Source organism: Rhinolophus sinicus, chromosome 14, assembly GCF_057876585.1.
Source record: "Rhinolophus sinicus isolate RSI-liver-muscle chromosome 14, RSI-T2T, whole genome shotgun sequence".
Classification (NCBI taxonomy): domain Eukaryota; kingdom Metazoa; phylum Chordata; class Mammalia; order Chiroptera; family Rhinolophidae; genus Rhinolophus; species Rhinolophus sinicus.
The window spans coordinates 64,350,299-64,368,082 of NC_142514.1; the positions used below are offsets into that span (position 1 = coordinate 64,350,299).

The 17,784-nt window shown below is 34.9% G+C and overlaps 1 protein-coding gene across 11 annotated transcripts in view; it reads right to left on the minus strand.

Annotated features, from left to right (window-relative positions):
* COL24A1 (collagen type XXIV alpha 1 chain) overlaps positions 1 to 17,784 on the minus strand; it is a 310,376-nt gene that overhangs the window by 149,448 nt on the left and 143,144 nt on the right. For all 11 annotated transcript variants that reach the window (XM_088791263.1, XM_088791262.1, XM_074335082.2 and 8 more), the window contains 2 exons: positions 14,654 to 14,707; positions 13,267 to 13,311 (listed from right to left, as the gene is read on the minus strand). In XM_088791263.1, coding sequence (XP_088647389.1) covers positions 13,267 to 13,311; positions 14,654 to 14,707 — 99 coding nt within the window. The remainder of the gene's footprint in view (positions 1 to 13,266; positions 13,312 to 14,653; positions 14,708 to 17,784) is intronic.

Genomic DNA, 17,784 nt, shown 5'->3' on the forward strand with positions numbered 1-17,784 from the left:
GACTCTATTGTAATCATTAATCTTTGAACAAATATTTATTTACTACATATTATGTAGAAGGCATTGTATATAAGAAATAATCTCTGAGTTTAGGGAGATTTTACTGTGCTCCTAAATACCTTTCATAACTTTCTCCTTTGCCACAGCCCTAGATAAAGTACTTGGCTAGCATCTCTCCCTAATACTACTCTTTATTGGTTCCTTTATCTGCAATTTATCCTGCACCTTGCATCAAGCATGACATTTTTAACTGGCTAATATGTCTATTTTACAATATTAGTATGAATTCAGGATGTTCTTACTGCCTATAAAATGTGAATCTCTGTGGACTCTTCATTATTTGCTCATTGTCTACCTGTTCAGACGTTTTCTTCCCTCTTTCCCTTTTCACTGTATGATACTAATACTAAACTAACAATAATTCAGCATATGCTGGGTTCCCTGATGATTCTCAGTCTTTGTACAAGTTCAGACACCTATCTGGAGAGCCACCGAAGGCCCTACTCTATTTCTAAGAAAATTCCTTGATATTATTCAAAGTCCCACTCAAGCACTGACTCCCCTTCAAGGCCTTTTCCTGGTTCGTCCACTCAGAATACAGTGCTCTTTTCTTACTGCTACACAATTACTGTACTGGAATTGTTTTTTACATGTTTCCCCACTAATACATCAAATGAACCATTTTTTTTTATCCATAGCATCTAGCAGAGTATTTGATAAATAATTGTTATACAATTAATAATTGTGGAATAGTGAGAACCACAGAAAGCCAGTGGATCAAGGCTATGGAGTAAAGAATACAAGACATATTGCAAATGTAGAGTTTGTTAGAGGTAGTTATTTATTAAGAGTAAATGTAAAAGAAGATTGGAAATACAAACAAAATGCTGAGCTTTCAACACTGGGTAATTGATGGGTGGTAGTGCTGATTACAGAAAATGCTGCCAGGAATAGGGAGTCAACCAAGATGGTGACATAGGAAGATCCTGAACAAACCTCCTTCCACAGACTCACCAAATGTTCGGATATACATGGAACAATTCCTTCTGGAAAAGATCCAGAAACTAGTTGGGTGACTCCTACACATTTGGCAAATGAAAAAATACCCACACAAAAACAGGTAGAAAAGGCTGACATAACTCCACCCCAGAATAGCACTATGCAATTGGGAAAGAATCGCCAACTCCCAGTTTCTCCCTGGGCAGTGAAGGGTTTAAACCCCATATCTAGTGCCCTAACTTTTAAGACTCCTGCCAAAAGGATGGGCTTCCAAAACACCGAGCTCTGAGAGCCAACAAGACTTTTGTCTACAGGACCCATAAGACCATAGCAAACAAAAGAAGTAACTCCTAATGGGTGCATGAGCTCTCACAATAGCATTCCCTAGCGCTCAGTGTAGAGACAGCAGGCAAGAATGCCCATCTCACAATCTCTTCCTGAAAGTTTACCTGCATACTTTAAAAGCTGCTGCCTAGAGCCAGGCTTCTAATCCAGAAGGTATCTAGGGGCTGGATTTGATCTTCCCTAAAGACTGGGGAAGCCAGAGAACACCTTTTCCACCTTCTTCCTCCAGCCTTCTCCAAATCTCCAGTATCTCCCTGGAAGCAGTATGTATACATGACTGCACTCCAGCTTTTTTTATTTTATTATTATTTTTTAAAAATTTATTGGGGTGACAATTGTTAGTAAAATTACATAGATTTCAGGTGTACAATTCTGTATTACATCATCTATAAATCCTACTGTGTGTTCACCACCCAGAGTCAGTTCTCCTTCCATCACCATATATTTGATCCCCCTTACCTTCATCTCCCAACCCCCACCCCCCTTACCCTCTGGTAACCAGTAAACTGTTGTCTGTGTATATGAGTTTTTGTTTCTCATTTGTTTGTCTTGTTCTTTTGTTGTTTTTGGTTTATATACCACATATCAATATGCACTCCAGCTTTTATAGCTGCTGCTCCAGGAATGGGTCTACTGATTTCCTGGGTGTGACAGCCAACTGGGATCACATTAATGAGTCCTTCAAGACTGTAGCAAACCAAGAGGAAGTTCTTACCCAGTTATCCACCCAGGGCTCAGTGCAGAGGCAGTGGGTAAAATATACTCATCGCCCAGTCCTAAAAGGGGTTTAACTGCATACTTTAAAAGCTGCCACCTGAGTGCCAGGCTTTTAATTTAGCAAGCATCTAGGAGCTGGCTGTGATTCTCCCTAGAGATCAGGGAAGCCAAAACATGCCGCCCCCTCCCCCCCGCCCCCGCCCTTCTCTCTCCAGCCTGCTCCAATATAAAACCAAGGCCAGTATGTCCCTGGGAAGAACTTGTACATACTTCTAGCACCACAGCTTTTGCGGCTGCCACTTGAGGGATGGCTTTCCAGATATCCTGGCTTTAATGGCCAGTTAGAGTTTGCATTCACGAGTTCCACAGGACTATAGCAAACAAAGAAATGGTTCTTAATGGGTACCAGGGCATTGCCCTGTAGATATACACCCAAGTCAGCACAAAGGAAGCAGCAAAAAACTCACATCTGCCAGTTTCTCACTGGAGGTGGCTTAACTATATACTTTTTCAGCTTCTGCCTGAAGGCTCAGTTTCTAACAGCCTGTATATATATAGGTGCTGACTGTGATCCTCCCCTTTGGGACACTGATAAGTCTTGGAATACAGTCAACTACTAAGAGCCACTAAGAACAAAGAGGCATGGATACTCACAAATTTGATAGTCATCTGGGTGCTCAGGCCAGGCAAGGCTTACCTCCTACAGGAGATCACACTGTCAAGTCTGAGAGAGGTGGCTGTTTTATCTAATGTGCAGAAACTAACACAGAGTGTCAAGAAAAATGAAGAAATAGAGGAATATATCCAAATAAAAGGAAAAGATAAATCTTCAAAACAGATTTTAATGAAACAAATGATTTACCTGATGGAGAGTTGAAAATAACCGTCATAAACTTGCTCAATGAGGTCAGGACAGAAATACATGAAAAAAGTGAGCATTTCAACACAGATGTAGAAAATATTAAAAGAGATTACCAACAGAAGTCACAGAATTGAAGAATACAATAATTGAGTTAAAAAACTCATTAGAGGGGTTCAACAACAGACTAGATCAAGTGGAATAAAATATCAGCAACTCAAGACAGGGCAGTGGAATTCATCGAATCAGAGAAGCAAAAAGAAAGAAGAATAAAAAATTATGACAGATTAAGGGACTTATGGGACACCATCAAAAGAACCAATATACATACTGTAAGGGTCCCAGAAGGAGGAGAGAGAGAGAAAGACATAGCCTATTTAAAGAAATAATATCTGAAAACTTCTAATCTGGAAAAAGAAACATACATCCAGATACAGGAATCCCAAAATGTTCCAAAAAACAAAAACAGAAACAACAACAACAACAGAAAAACAGATTAGTCCAAAAATACACCAAAAGACATAATAATTAAATTGTCAAATGTTAAGGACAAGGAAAGATTCTTGAAAGTAACAAGAGAAAATCCATTTGTTATATACAAGGGAACCCACATAAGACAACAAACAGATTTTTCAGTAGAAACTGGGTAGGTCAAAAGGGAATGGGATAATATATTTAAAGAGCTGAAAGAGAAAACAGTCAATTGAGAATACGCCACCTGGCAAACTAGTCCTTTAAAACTAAAGGGGAGATAGAGTTTTCCAAAGTTGAAGAAGTCCTTCACCACTAGACTAGATTTACAAGAAATATTAAAGGAAGTTCTCCAAGCTGAAATGAACGGTGCTAAACATGAAACTATAATTCTCACTGGTAAAAATAAATATATAGTTAAATTCAGACTATGTTAATGGTGATGAGTATCACTTATAATTCCAGTATGAAGGTTATAAAAGTATTAAAAATAACTATGACTACAAAACTTTGTTAATGGATACACAATTAAAAAGATGCAAATTGTGACAGCAAAATCAAACATTTGCTGGAGGGAGGTTTAGTATATTTTCAAAGTTAAGCTATTATCAGATTAAAATAGATTGTTACGTTTTATGTACCCCTCATGATAAAAACAAAGCAAAAGCCAATAGTGGATACACAAAAGATAATGAAAAAGGAATCAAAGCCTACCACTATAGCAAAACCATCAAATCACAAAGGAAGAGAGTAAGAGACAAAGAAAGGAACAAAGGAATTACAAAACAATCAGAAAACAATCAATAAAATGGCAATAATAAGTCCATACTATCAATAATTATTTTAAATGTAAGCAGACTAAATTCTCCAATCAGAAGACATAGCATATCTAAATGGATTTAAAAAACAACCAACCAACCAGAAACCCTCCCCCCGCTAAAAAACAAACAAACAAACAAAAAAACCAACCAACCAGCAACAACAACAAAACAGGACCAAAGTATATGCTGTTGGTAGGAGAGTAAACTTATCTTTAAGGACACACATAGACTAAGAATAAAGGGATAGAAAAATATATTCTATGAAAATGGAAAATAAAAGAAATGAGGGGTAGCTATACTTCTAACAGACACAATAGACTTTAAACCAAAGACTACAATATAGTTTTAGGGGAAGTCCCTCAGCACACCCTTCCAACCAAAGTGTCACCCCAAGACTCCTTCTACATAGAAATTTAGAATTGGCATTTTCTCAAAAGTTGTGATCACCACTGTTTATTACCCCAACCTAAGAGAACAGTAACGTGCTTTTATCCAAACAGAGCCAGAGTTTCTCTATCAACGCACATATCTTTATGGCAGGTGTCAAAACAATTTTTACCTATTTTTCATAGAGTACCTTGTATAACAGGACTAATGTTTTGGTAAAATTATGTGTATAATTTTACCAAATTAAATGTGTTTTACCAAATAAATTATGTGTATAAACGTGTATAAATAAATTATGTATATAAATTTTACCAAATAAATTATGTGTATAAATGAGTAATGTGTATAATTACTCATTTTGTAGATATCACTTGAGGATCAAACCTTATTTAGTTTTATATATAGCACACAATGTTGATAAGTATCCTTTAAATCATAGAATAAATAAATGTCTTTCTTTTTTTTTTGGCTATAAAAAAATCACAATATCTTTCCAAAACACAGAACTGTAAGTACATGATGAAGAAAAACATGTGAGATGCACATACTTGTAGATGATTAATTTACTTCAAATCGAAGGGTAATATGTAAACCTATTTGAATTCTGAATCTTAATGTCCCAGGCTTAAATACAGAATTATATTAAATGTGACTTTGAAAAGTAATCCTTATGAGTAAATCCTTAAAAAACAAAGGGAACTGAAAAATAATTATTTCTATCAATTCTAAAATAGGTAAGCAGTATGTGTCGTCAGTCAGAAGCCTAACCAGTTTAGTCCCCCAGGCAGTAAGCACATCAAATGTTTACATCTGAAAAAAGTTAATGTCATTATTTGTATTGGGAAGCACAAAGTTCCATTTTAATTTTTCTTTTGATTCCTTTGAAACAGTTTATTGCTATTCTAATTTGTGCAATCTGAGAAACTTTATTATATTAAGAAGCGTTCCCTATATTAGTCTATAAATGTTGGCTCTTATTCCTTTTTCTAGAATATTTTACTTTTTCAAAATAACTGAATGCATATTTAGTAAGGATACAAGAAAAATATATGTAATATAAAACAAAAGACACAAGGCTTCATATGTCCAAGATGTACTTCATGTTCAATACTTTCTGCGATTTTAAGCTTGTAGCACAGCAACTTTTAATATAATTCATTTTTGCCATTGATAGAAATTTTGACTTTAAGCTTTTATTTTATGAACATGTCAATTTTTTTCCCATTTTTCTTGGTTTCCCTTTAATAACCACTTACACGTGATTTAATCTTGGTCTACCTCTTACCACATCTGGTTTTGTTATATGAACAATTTTCTGTAGTCTTCATTTTCCAATACCCTTTTTAACTTTCGTATCGGTAGAAAAAATTTCTGTAGGACCCCATCTAATACAGTACTTGTCATTTTCCTAGTAATTTACTTTGCTTTTTACAAAGAGATATAATAAATGTCAGGACATAATGTATCTTATAGCCCAAAGGACTGAGAAACCCTTCCACCTTTTAAGCACCTCAACTGTTCCTAGAAATTCGCTGACTCCATTTTCCTAAGTAAATCTCTTGTGTTTGAGATTTAAAAACTGCTGGAAATGCACCTGGTTTTCAGAAAATGGTAGGTTTTAGTAGAATTGTCTTTTTAAATTCACTTCCCCTCTATTTACCTGGAATTATAATGTTATATATCTGTTCTGTTCATATCCACTGATATGTACACATACTTGTAGTGTCTCTTTTGATTTCACTGATTTATACTTCTTTCTAATTTTCTACAGTTGCATAGACTTAATACTATAGTGAAATTAATTCACTATGGCTTCTTAGTCAAATAAGTGCTGCTATTTATACATTTCAAAAATGATAGATGTCAAATACATAATCCTAAAGCATAATAATTTTAACACATTCATGTTGTTGAGATACTTCGCAAACTACAATGTGATACTTGTGGCCCCATAATCTCTAACTTCAAACAGTAATAACAGGACAATATATCCCCGTTAGAAAGACAACTGGACATCTTCATATCATTGTTAAGAGGAAACAAGTTGATATGACGAAGTTAGTGACAACTCCTTTTCAATCCCAGCTCTGCTACTTTACTATCTGACCTGGACAAGTTTTTTAACTTCTCTGAAACATAAGTTTCCTTTTGGATAACAGAAATAATTTTTATTTCCAAGGGTCTTTGCGAGGATGAAATGATATAACATATGTAAAGTCTCTGGCATATCACATATTTTCAATGAATGGTAGTTATTTTTATCATATTCAGGTAAACATCCTTCACATGATGGAATGCATGAGTGGATACATATTTCATATACCATTCCATTCTCTGAGAAAAATTACTGTTCCCTGCCATGTAGGAGATAAACAACAGCTTTGCAGCTGTGCTACTGGTGTGTGCAGCTAAAAGACAGGAGGGGGTAGGTGACATTTGTAAAGGTAAAGGCACTGAGACTACTGAGGCCCTACATAGGGGCAGTTGTTAGTAGTTTACTTTGTTTTTCATGTTTAGCTAAATGGAGCTCTCAGCTTCTGAGACTTTTCCTCAAAAAAATATGTTACTTTTTATTACGTAGGTAGGTCCACCTAAAGGTAGCATTCTCCTCATAATGAAAGTAAAATGGAGCTCATTAAATAAGATCAACTTTTATCAACTTGTATCTGATCATAATTTCATGGTAATACCAGAGAGCAGCAAAACTAACTACTGTATCAAATGAGGTTTTGTGTTGAGCATTTTTAAAATATTTTCTTCTATATCCTTCAAAATCTTTCTTGATTCCAGTATAAATACATTAAATTATGTTTCAATACTTCTCAGAAACCAATAAGATTCAACAATATTTTAAAATTTAATTGCCAGCTTGGTCTAAGAGATTTTAGAGTAAAATTTTATTTTGTTTGCCCTTTTCCAAATCTTCCTGATTTCCAGGGATTCACTTCAAGGTTCTACTTATATACAGGAAAAACTGATGATTGCTTGCCACAGAGAAAATAACCTTGGAACTGGAAGTAGGAAATTCAGATTTGCAACCCAAATCAACTGTTTACCATCTGTATGAATTTGAACACATCACACAACTTCAATACATTTCAGTTTTCTCACAGAATGCAGTAAGACTTATTTTACAAGGGTTGATTCAAGATTAAATGAGATAATAGGCCATTAATAAATAATATATATTTTTTAATTTCCTCTTTGGACTCCACCTCTATCTGGTCTTGAATGAATTGGTTATAATCCAGCTCAGAATCAGCCATCAGAAGCTCTGTCATTCTAAAGGTTTTGTCATGAGAAGTGAAGTACCTGATTTTGAGGATTATCCATGGCCTTTCCTCTTCCTCTTTTCTGCTCATCAGTCAATTACTAAACACTAGCACACCAGAGGCCAGGCAGAGAAAGAGGACACAGTAGATTGCTTATGAAATCTTCTTAAATCGATACATTAAGGAATACATGAGATGAAATCAGATAGTTGGGTTATATTTAAGAGATAAATCAATGTGGCCAGACCATAAGATAATCAAAAGAAACTTTTTTCAAACGGGCAGAAAAATGGCAACTGAAACTTAATGTAAGCCAGGTCATGTTGTGAATAAAAATTCCAAATTTTGTATTTAAAATAACAGACCAGAAGAGGATCCTGAGAGCGACTGCTGATCATTTCCCAAAGATATCCAGTCGGCTGCTACAGGACAAAACCCGCATGGTTTGAGTACCACAGTAAAGAAAACACAGAAGTTATAATCCCACTCATGGAGAAAGCTGTGGAGCCGTTGCCTCTAAAATATTTAGTCTAGTTTTGTTTGCTCCAACTCCAGAAAGACATAATGAAACTGGAGGACAGCCAGAGAACAGTAGCCAAATCATCAGGTGAAAAGAAGACAAGAAACATTAAAATTCTTAGAAAAGAGTCATAGATTCTTAGAATTAGAATTAACCTTAGACATCATAGATAGCAATTTCTTACGCTTTCATAGTATTTATGAGAAAACATAAATTGCTTAGTTATCAAAGGCCAGTTAAATGCTGGGAACTAACTAGAATCCTTCCCTCTGCAGACTATGTACAAATTATCGCCTCACATATATCTTACATATATCCACTTATCTTATGTCCGCTGCCATCACCCTGGCCCAAATCATTTTTCTCTCTCATTTAAACTACTGTAGTAGCATCCTAACTGGTTACCCTCTTCTACTTCTGCTCCTCACAACCAGTTCCAACTTCTCAATCCATTGCAACACGAGTAATCTTAAAACACAAATTAAATCATATCACTGGTTTACTTAGAATACTGCTGTGATTTTCCATTTACTTTAGGATCGAGTCCAAAGTAATAAAAGGCCCTCAATGATTTGGCTTCTGCCTCCTTCACTAATATCACCTCAGGTTGCTTTTCCCTTGGCTCACCAAAATCTATCCACACTCGCTTTCCTTAAGTTCCTCAAAACAGCTAAAATCTTTCTCAATTAGGACCATCACATACTCACGTAACAATAACCACCACCACCATTACAGTTAACATTTATGAAGTTTTTACTACGTGACTTATTCTGTGCTAGGTGCTTTAAGTGCATTATCATGTTTAATCCTCATAAGAAACTCTATATAAAGTAGTAATTTTTTTCATCCTTTTACTGTTGTGAAAACAAATATGTAGAGAAATTAAGTACTTTCTCTAAAGCAAGGTAAGTGGCAAAAGTGGGAAGTATGTTACATTGCACATTTCAAGAATGTTCTTTCTCCCCACTCTTCCCTAGCTAACTTATACCATTCTTTATGGTCACAATCATATGTCATTTCCTCAAAACAGTCTTTTCTCATCTCCTGATCCACATTTGGCACCCTTGTCAAAGTTCCTTAAATTTTCCTCCTACAGAATGTATCACAGTTTATAATTACATATTTCCTCATGTGTTTTTTTAATTTAATGTTGTCTAAACTCCAATAGATTATAAGTTTCATGAAGGCAGAGATCATAAGTTCAGTAAATGTACCAGAATATAAATATAAATATCTGCTGAATAAATAACTGAAGAAAGTCATCCATACCTTCTAATAATGAGGGGATGAACCACTCTATGGAAGTGTCGGCTTGAGTGTTAGAAATTCTCTTAAAATATTCTTACCTACAAATTAAGCTGTTCCCTGATAATGTCTATTTACTAATCCTACTGATCCAATCTGTTGACCAATACTGAAAAACTACATTCTTTTCTCTTTTACAGCTCTTCAAGTACTTTCAGCCGAGAAAATTAAAGACAGAGACGATTGGCAATTAAGGTGGGGTAATTCCAGTTTATTTGTAAAAAACAGAATACTAGAATGAAGAGGATGAAGGGGCATCTTTTGAAATTAGAGACTTATTTAGGACGCATGTATAGAAATTAATTACTTGCCTACAGTAAATGAATGTAAGAGGTATACAGACACGAAGTGTAGATGGAGCTGTTGTTCTTGGCAGGCTCTATCACAAATTGGATTCTAATTTGTATAAATCTAGAAGGAAACAAATGCAACTGGAGGAAGTCCAGTTAAAGGCAATTAAATGCCTATATAAAAAGATGGGGAAAAGTAAAAACTAGCTATGCAATTATAATTAACCTTAGATACCCTAAAATTATAAGATTGATGTTAAGAAATGCAATATCTTCCAATGTCTCGAGAGTTTTGTTTTAACAGAACTCTGGATTAGATGAATCATATTTCTAAGATTTTGAAATTAGTAAAATGAAATAAAAGCTGGGAACTACCAAGAGCCAACAACACTCTTTCGATATTGTATATATTTTAATTAACTCAATATAGCCACCAAAGTTTTTTAAAAGCCTTCTCTCCCATCCTTAATGAAAAAGACAGAATCTCAAAGTTGGAAAGGTCCTTTTGTTTGACAACTTATCTGATGCTTAAAACCTCTCTACAACATCTAGGCCAAGTGTCTGTTCAAATAACATTAAAACATCCTCACCTGTGTTAACTGACTTGTTGGGGGGGGTTGTTCTTCCACAACGTGCGAATGTATCAAATCATTATGTACACTTTAAATATCTTGCAATTTTATTTTTGTAAGATATTTAAATATCTTACCATTATACCTCAGTAAAGCTGAGAAACAATCCCCAGCATAGTATAATGCTTTAGATTTTGAGATTTGGATTTTGAGTTTGGAGCTTTGGGTTTATATCTCAGTTCAGTAATTTATTAGCTATGTAACTTTGAACAGGTTACTTATTATGTTTCGGTTTCCTCATTTCAAAAACTGGAATAGTAAAGTGTATCTTTTAAAACTGAGAATTATGTGAAATGTCACAATACAAAACATCACTTAGCATTATGCCTGGTACACAGCAAATGATCAACAAATGTTAATTTCCCTCCAATGACAGAAATTCACTATCTGCCTAGATAGTCTAGTTCCTCTTTGGATAGCACTGGTGATGGGTTCTTACACAGTGTGAAACTAGACCAGTACTATTAAGTAAATAACACTTGGAAGTTTGATATATGTTATTTTATGAAAAGGTGCTATTCATTGGTATTTTAACTTTGGCTACATATTCTAGCTCATATATATTTCTGAAGTAATTTGTCACTCAGAAACGGTAGAATTTAATTTCTTTGAGTGATCTTAGAGAAATATAAGTTACGATCATACTTGATGAGAAGCCTTGAATAATGTAATTGATATTAATACTCCACTGAAAGTTTCCTTCTCAGTAAGAACAAAAATTTCACCTTGTAGTGAGTGAGAATTAATTGGTATAGCAATGATCTTTTAAGACTAAATGGATCTTCTCCCTAGTTTTATTAATAATTAATGGAAAAATATCAGAAATGTATTGCTGTTTTACTACAAGATCAGAAAATATAATCATTTAATTACTTAAACTTGTAACACAATTTTTTGAAATTTTTATTTGTCATAAGATAGGTTATAGGGAATTGAATTTGCTAATTTAACCTATTAGATGGTATTAAATGGTATCACTTATTTTGTGACAACCCAGCACACTTTGTAAATAAATTCACTTGCCTTGTGTTAATTTAATCTACCATTAACACATTGCGTACGGCGGGGTTTAAATCCCTCGTGAAGATTCTCGTGATCCATACGCAACGTGTTAATATATGTTACGTAGGTTCATTTGTTAGAGATATTTTAGCTGGCTTTTCCCTTTATAGAAAATAAAATTACTTATAACATGTCTGATTCAAATACAACTTGAAGACTCCTGCTCCTGCTTCTACAGTAATATAAATTTAAACAAGTCTAATGTTTTTGTTTTTTTTAATTAAAGTTTATTAGGGTGACAATTGTTAGTAAAGTTACATAGATTTCAGGTGTAAAATTCTGTAATACATCATCTATATATCACATTGTGTATGTACCACCCAGAGACAGTTTTCTTTCCATCACCATATATTGGATCCTCTTTACCCTCATCTACCATCCCCCTCCCCACTTACCTTCTGGTAACCACTGAACTATTGTCTGTGTCTTTGAGTTTTTGTTTCTTCATTTGTTTGTCTTGTTTTCTATACCATGTATCAGTGAAATCATATGGTTCTCGACTTTTTCTGTCTGACTTATTTCACTTAGCATTATAATCTCAAGATCCATCTATGTTGTCGCTAATGGTACTATTCCATCTTTTCTTATGGCAGAATAGTATTCCATTGTGTATATATACCACAACTTCTTTACCCATTCATCTATCGAAGGACACTTTTGTTGTTTCCATGTCTTGTCCACTGTAAATAAAGCTGCAATGAACATTGGAGCACATATGTCTTTATGGATAAATGTTTTCAGATTTTTGGGCTAGATACCCAAAAAGGGATTGCTGGGTCATATGGTAATTCTGATGGTAATTCTATTCTTAATTTTTTGAGGAACATCCACACTGCTTTCCATAGCGGCTGCACCAATCTGCATTCCCACCAACAGTGTATGAGGGTTCCGTTTTCCTACACAGCCTCTCCAATACTTGTTACTATTTGTCGTGTTGATGATAGCCATTCTGACTGGGGTGAGGTGATATCTCATTGTGGTTTTGATGTGCACTAACATTTTTGAGGAAAGAAAATTATCAGATGCTTTTCAATTCATTGCCTCTTGGTTTATTCTAACCTTTCAAATCTAAAGATAAATATCTTCAAACTATCATGGTTTGATAACTTGTTTTTTAGAAATTTCATTAAATTTATTGGGGTGACATTAGTTAGTAAAATTACATAGGTTTCAAGTGTACAATTCTATAATACATCATCTACATATTACATTGTGTAATCACCACCCAAAGTCAGTTCTCCTTCCTCCACCACATATTTGACCCCCTTTAACCTCATAAAAAATGTTAAAGTCAAATTTAGATTGAAATGATCAGAACTAAAATTAAAGACAAAATATTAGAAACAGGAATTCTCCTGAGATCATAAATGTAACTTATATTTCGATGAAAATATCAGTAACTGTGTTTTCTCTCATTTCTTGTTTGCAAGGTAGGCTTTATTTGTCACATCACAAGTGAATCTAAATGTGTTGTGGATAAGAATTTTGTAACCTGTATTTGATAAGCACAGGTCATGGCTACCATGATTCCTAAAAATGTTTACAGATGATTAAAAAATGAAAGTAAGAATAGAAAATAAGCTTACTGTTTCACCGATCTTTCCAATGTTTCCTTGATCTCCTACTTCTCCCTGTTAATAAAGAATATAATGTTGCAAAAATGATTATTTTTCAAACAAGATTACTCATGAGATTGTTACTGTTTTCGTTTTTAACGTAATTATCTAGTCATAAGCTAGACAGAGGCAAAAGAAATCTCAGTTATCAAAATTCTGCTATAGTATTTCTAAGGAATGTAGTCTTTCCTCTATTTTCAATCAAAATAATGACCTATTTTCTTAGATTATATTCTTCTATTTACGACTTTTAATCACTTTTAAAATACTTTCACAAATACAATTTTAGAAATAAAATATTTATTGAAGTGTAATCTGCAGAAGGCACTGTGGATGATATTAAGAAGAATAAGAATAAATCTCTTGCCTAAAGGATGCCCTATTTGCTTCAGGATATACGGGATCACTCAGTGCTCAGCAGAACAGAATACTTGCCACAGATAAGTAGTAAAGGAGGTCACAGGAGCAGGCGCCCTGAGGCCTAGTGCAGCTAGAGCTGGATTCACTGGAGAAGTGGTGCATGTTCATAGCCACAGTTAGTTCACAGTCCCTAAAGCTCTGAAAACCTAAAGTTTTTCACAACTCATTTGGTGGTGAACCTGACCTAACCTGAATTGTTTGGCAGCAATGCTTTCCCTGATCTGAGTGAGGTTATTTATAGTATTATTTTGATTTATCTGAACATCCTTACATTTGACCACAGAAACAGTAACGCATCTAATTATGGTATGCTGCCGCATAGCCTGCTGGTATGTTAAGTAAAATACTGTCTAAAGACCATATTACCTTTTGAAAATCCAAACATTCATGAGTTCAAATAATGGATTATAAAACTATATTTGAGTTTGGCCCTGGAGAATAGGTGATAGTTAACACTGGAGGTAAGAAAGGACCATTTTTGGTGGTGAGGAATGGCATGAGCTATGGCTGAACAAAGGCATAGGTTAATGAAAGGTAGCAGATCAAGTCCAGGGTACCACACACTTAATCTGATAGGAATGTACATTATATTTAAAGAAATAGGACAATAAACCTTCAATTGCTGTCTAAAAATTAATAATTAAATTGCAGTGTGGAGTAGTAAAATATTCAACTGCATTGAACAATATTGTAGCCCCTAATGATATGTAGCTACAAGCATTTGTAACTGGCTTGTCTGAACTGAAATGTGATGTAGTAACTATAATATATAGCTTCTCAAGTGCTATTTGAACCAGTTTTAACATATTACTGGCTCTCTCATTAATTAATGAGTTGAACAAAATCTTTGACATGTCTCCATTTTAGTTTATGAAAGTCATAATTTTGTCTTTTGAAATCTATACTTTATAACTGGTAATAAAGTCAGTGACTTTACCTTTAAGCCTTCTGGTCCTGGTTCACCCACGTACCCCTTTTGACCTGGCTTTCCCTATAAGACAACAGAAGAAAAGAGACATTTAATCATTCTCATTTTTTAAAGCCCCCTAAGATTTATAAAATTCAGACTTTTCTATGAGATTATATTTGATAATTGTATTTTATTATGCTTATCAGCCATTCATTCTTCAATGTTTGACTGTCTGCTATGTGCCATGCACCATTCTGGGGACTGAGGGTTGAGGAGTGCACTTAGCATACCTGCCTTCATAGAGCTTACATTTTAGTGAGGATGCCATAATTTTAAAAAAATAAGCAAAATATGTAATATGTTAGGCAGTGGTAAATGTGAAGAATGCAAAATTAAATAAGGAAGGAAGATATAAACTACTGTGGGAGTTTTGTTGACCTTTTTGATAAAATTACCACAGAAGACCTCACTGAGAAGGTGGCAGTTACGACTTGAAGACAGGGACACGTTATGTGGGTATCTGAAGGGAGAGCATTCCAAGACAGGAAAAGAGCATGTGCAAAGGCCCTGAGGCAAGAATGTGCCTGGTGCATTGGAGAAATCATGGAGTCAATGCAGCTGGAGAAGAGTAAGAGAGGAGATCAGTAAGGAGATGAGGACAAAGAAGGGAGTGGGGTAGGGGAAGCCAGGTTATGTAGGGCCTGGTAGATTACAGTAAGGGCTTTTGCTCTTACTCTGAGTCAGACAGGAAGCCTTAGACAAGTTTTGAAAGGAGAAGTGGCATGAGTTAAGTTTTAACAGGATCGCTTTGATGTAAGAGCAGAAACGCGGAGTCCAGAGAAGAATTCTCTGCAATACACCAGTGAGAGATGACAGTGGCATATATCAGGGGGTTAACAGAGCAGGTTGTGAGAAGTGGTAAGATTCTGTATACAGTTTGAAGGTAGATCCTTTAGGAATTGATGACAGGCCATGTGTGGAATGTGAGAACAAGAAAAATGTCAACAATGAATTCAAGCTTTATAATCTGAATAAGAGACCAAATGAATTGGGGAAGACTATGGGAAGAACAGGTTTGGAGGGTAAATTGGCAGCTCAGTTTTGGACATTTCAGTTTGATAGTCTTGTCAGACATCTAAGTGGAGAGATCTTGTGGTAGTTATACAAGTCCAGAGTTCAGGGGACAGAAGGTTCTGATCTGAACATAAATCACTAGCATTTTGATGGTATATAATGACTGGACCAGCTCATCTGAGTATAGCTAGAAAAGAAAAATCCACAAACCAAGCCCTGGGGTACTCCAAAAATTTATCATTTTAAGAAATGAGGAAAATATGCAAATGTGGTGCCAGAGAGTTAGGAGGAAGACCATGTCGGTGAAGAAAGTGTTTCCAGGAGGAGAGAGTAATCTTATCGAATTCTGAAGGATATATGTATAGAGTATAATGAAGATTGAGAAATAATCATTGAATTCAGCAACATGGAGATCATTTACGACCGTCATAAGATTGTTTTAGAGTGGTGGGAGCAAGAATAGTTGTGGCAGACAGGGTGAGGAGAAAATTTAGAAAGAGCATGTATGGACAACACTTTTGAGACATTTTACTGAAAAGGGAAGGGAGGAAAGGTAATACCTGGAAGGAAACTGGGTCAATACAAGTTTTGTTTTTGTTTCTAAGCTGGAAGAAATAATGGCATGTTTATGTGCTCATAGGATTGATTCATTAGAGAGAGCAAATTTAAGATGCAGGAGAGAGTGGGGAGAATTGCTGGATCAGTGTTCTTCAGTAGGCGAAAGGGTAAGGTATGTAACGTAGTAAACAAGTGGAAGTCTTGACCTTAGCTAGAAAAATGGCTTTTTAGTCCATATTAACAGGAGAGAAGGCAGAGTTAATGGCACATACACAGTAAAATGGGTAGAAGTGACGGTACAGACTTGTGGAAGTTCTCTTTCCATTACTTCAATCTTCTTAGAGAACCAGGATGCAAGGTAAAGGGCTAAGAATGAGGATACGAGAGAAATGAATGGAGGTGAGGAGAGAGAAAGCATAAAATAATAATTTAAACAAGTAAAAGTAAATAGGTATGGAAACAGAATTGACAATGTAAATCAAAGGAATAATTATAATGTTTTTAGCATGATGAGGAGAAATGTGCGGCCATAGAGAAGATAAGGAATACTGGAATGGTGATAAGACCAATGGTTTAAAATTCCTATTGGGACTGTTGGAGTGGTTTACAAAAAAGACTGTACTAGCAAGAAAGGGGAGGATGGTTGGGGAGTGAGAAGTTTGAAATTGAAAATAAACAGAGGTTGCTGTTACCGGTAGTGACAAAGTGAAAGGTGTGACCACAGCAGTTAGTAGCTGAAGAGAGTAGAGGATAAGATTACTGGAGAAGAGGAAGTCAGTATCCCAAATATTGGGTGGGTTAATCTACAGTATGTGGTTTCTAATATCAAACAAGTTATATCTGATTATACAAGATTTTATTAAGGAGATCACTATGTCTCAACTAATGTGTGTGACAAATTGAATCTAGGAGTAGAAAAAGTGTGTGTATGTGTGTGTGTGCGTGTGCGTGTGCATGTGTGTGTGTGAGACTGCTAAATAGAATACTAATTTATAATATTTACTAGGCATTATAGATTTGGATTTTATTATTCCTATCCATTAACAAATATGCTCATATTTTTCTTTCTTAAAATAAGCAAAACAACCTTTTGACAACATATAAAAAACATCAGGGAATTAAAATAATATTTAGGACTTCTACCCAAAAAGTTGTTCTAATTTTTGCCTCTGCCTTGCTTGAAATTGTTTGGTGGTTTCGCACCAAGCACAAAATAGAACAAATAATCATCCTCTTATTGTTAAATTTAAATTGTTTTCTGGTGAACTTGCAGATATAGAAGAAATGTTAAGAGTTTAAATTATTAGATTTGCTTATAATATTTACAAAAAATGTATAATGCAATTTATTCACACTGTTTGGAAATAAAAGCCTTAGTGAGAATATTTCTTTCACTTTTAATAATGTGGTACTCACTCAGGCACGGCAGTATACTAATACTTATACATCATTACTACATTATGGAATGAATCTCACTTGAATCTGACATGAGCACATTTATAATCTTTGAAATCAAGCAATTCAGA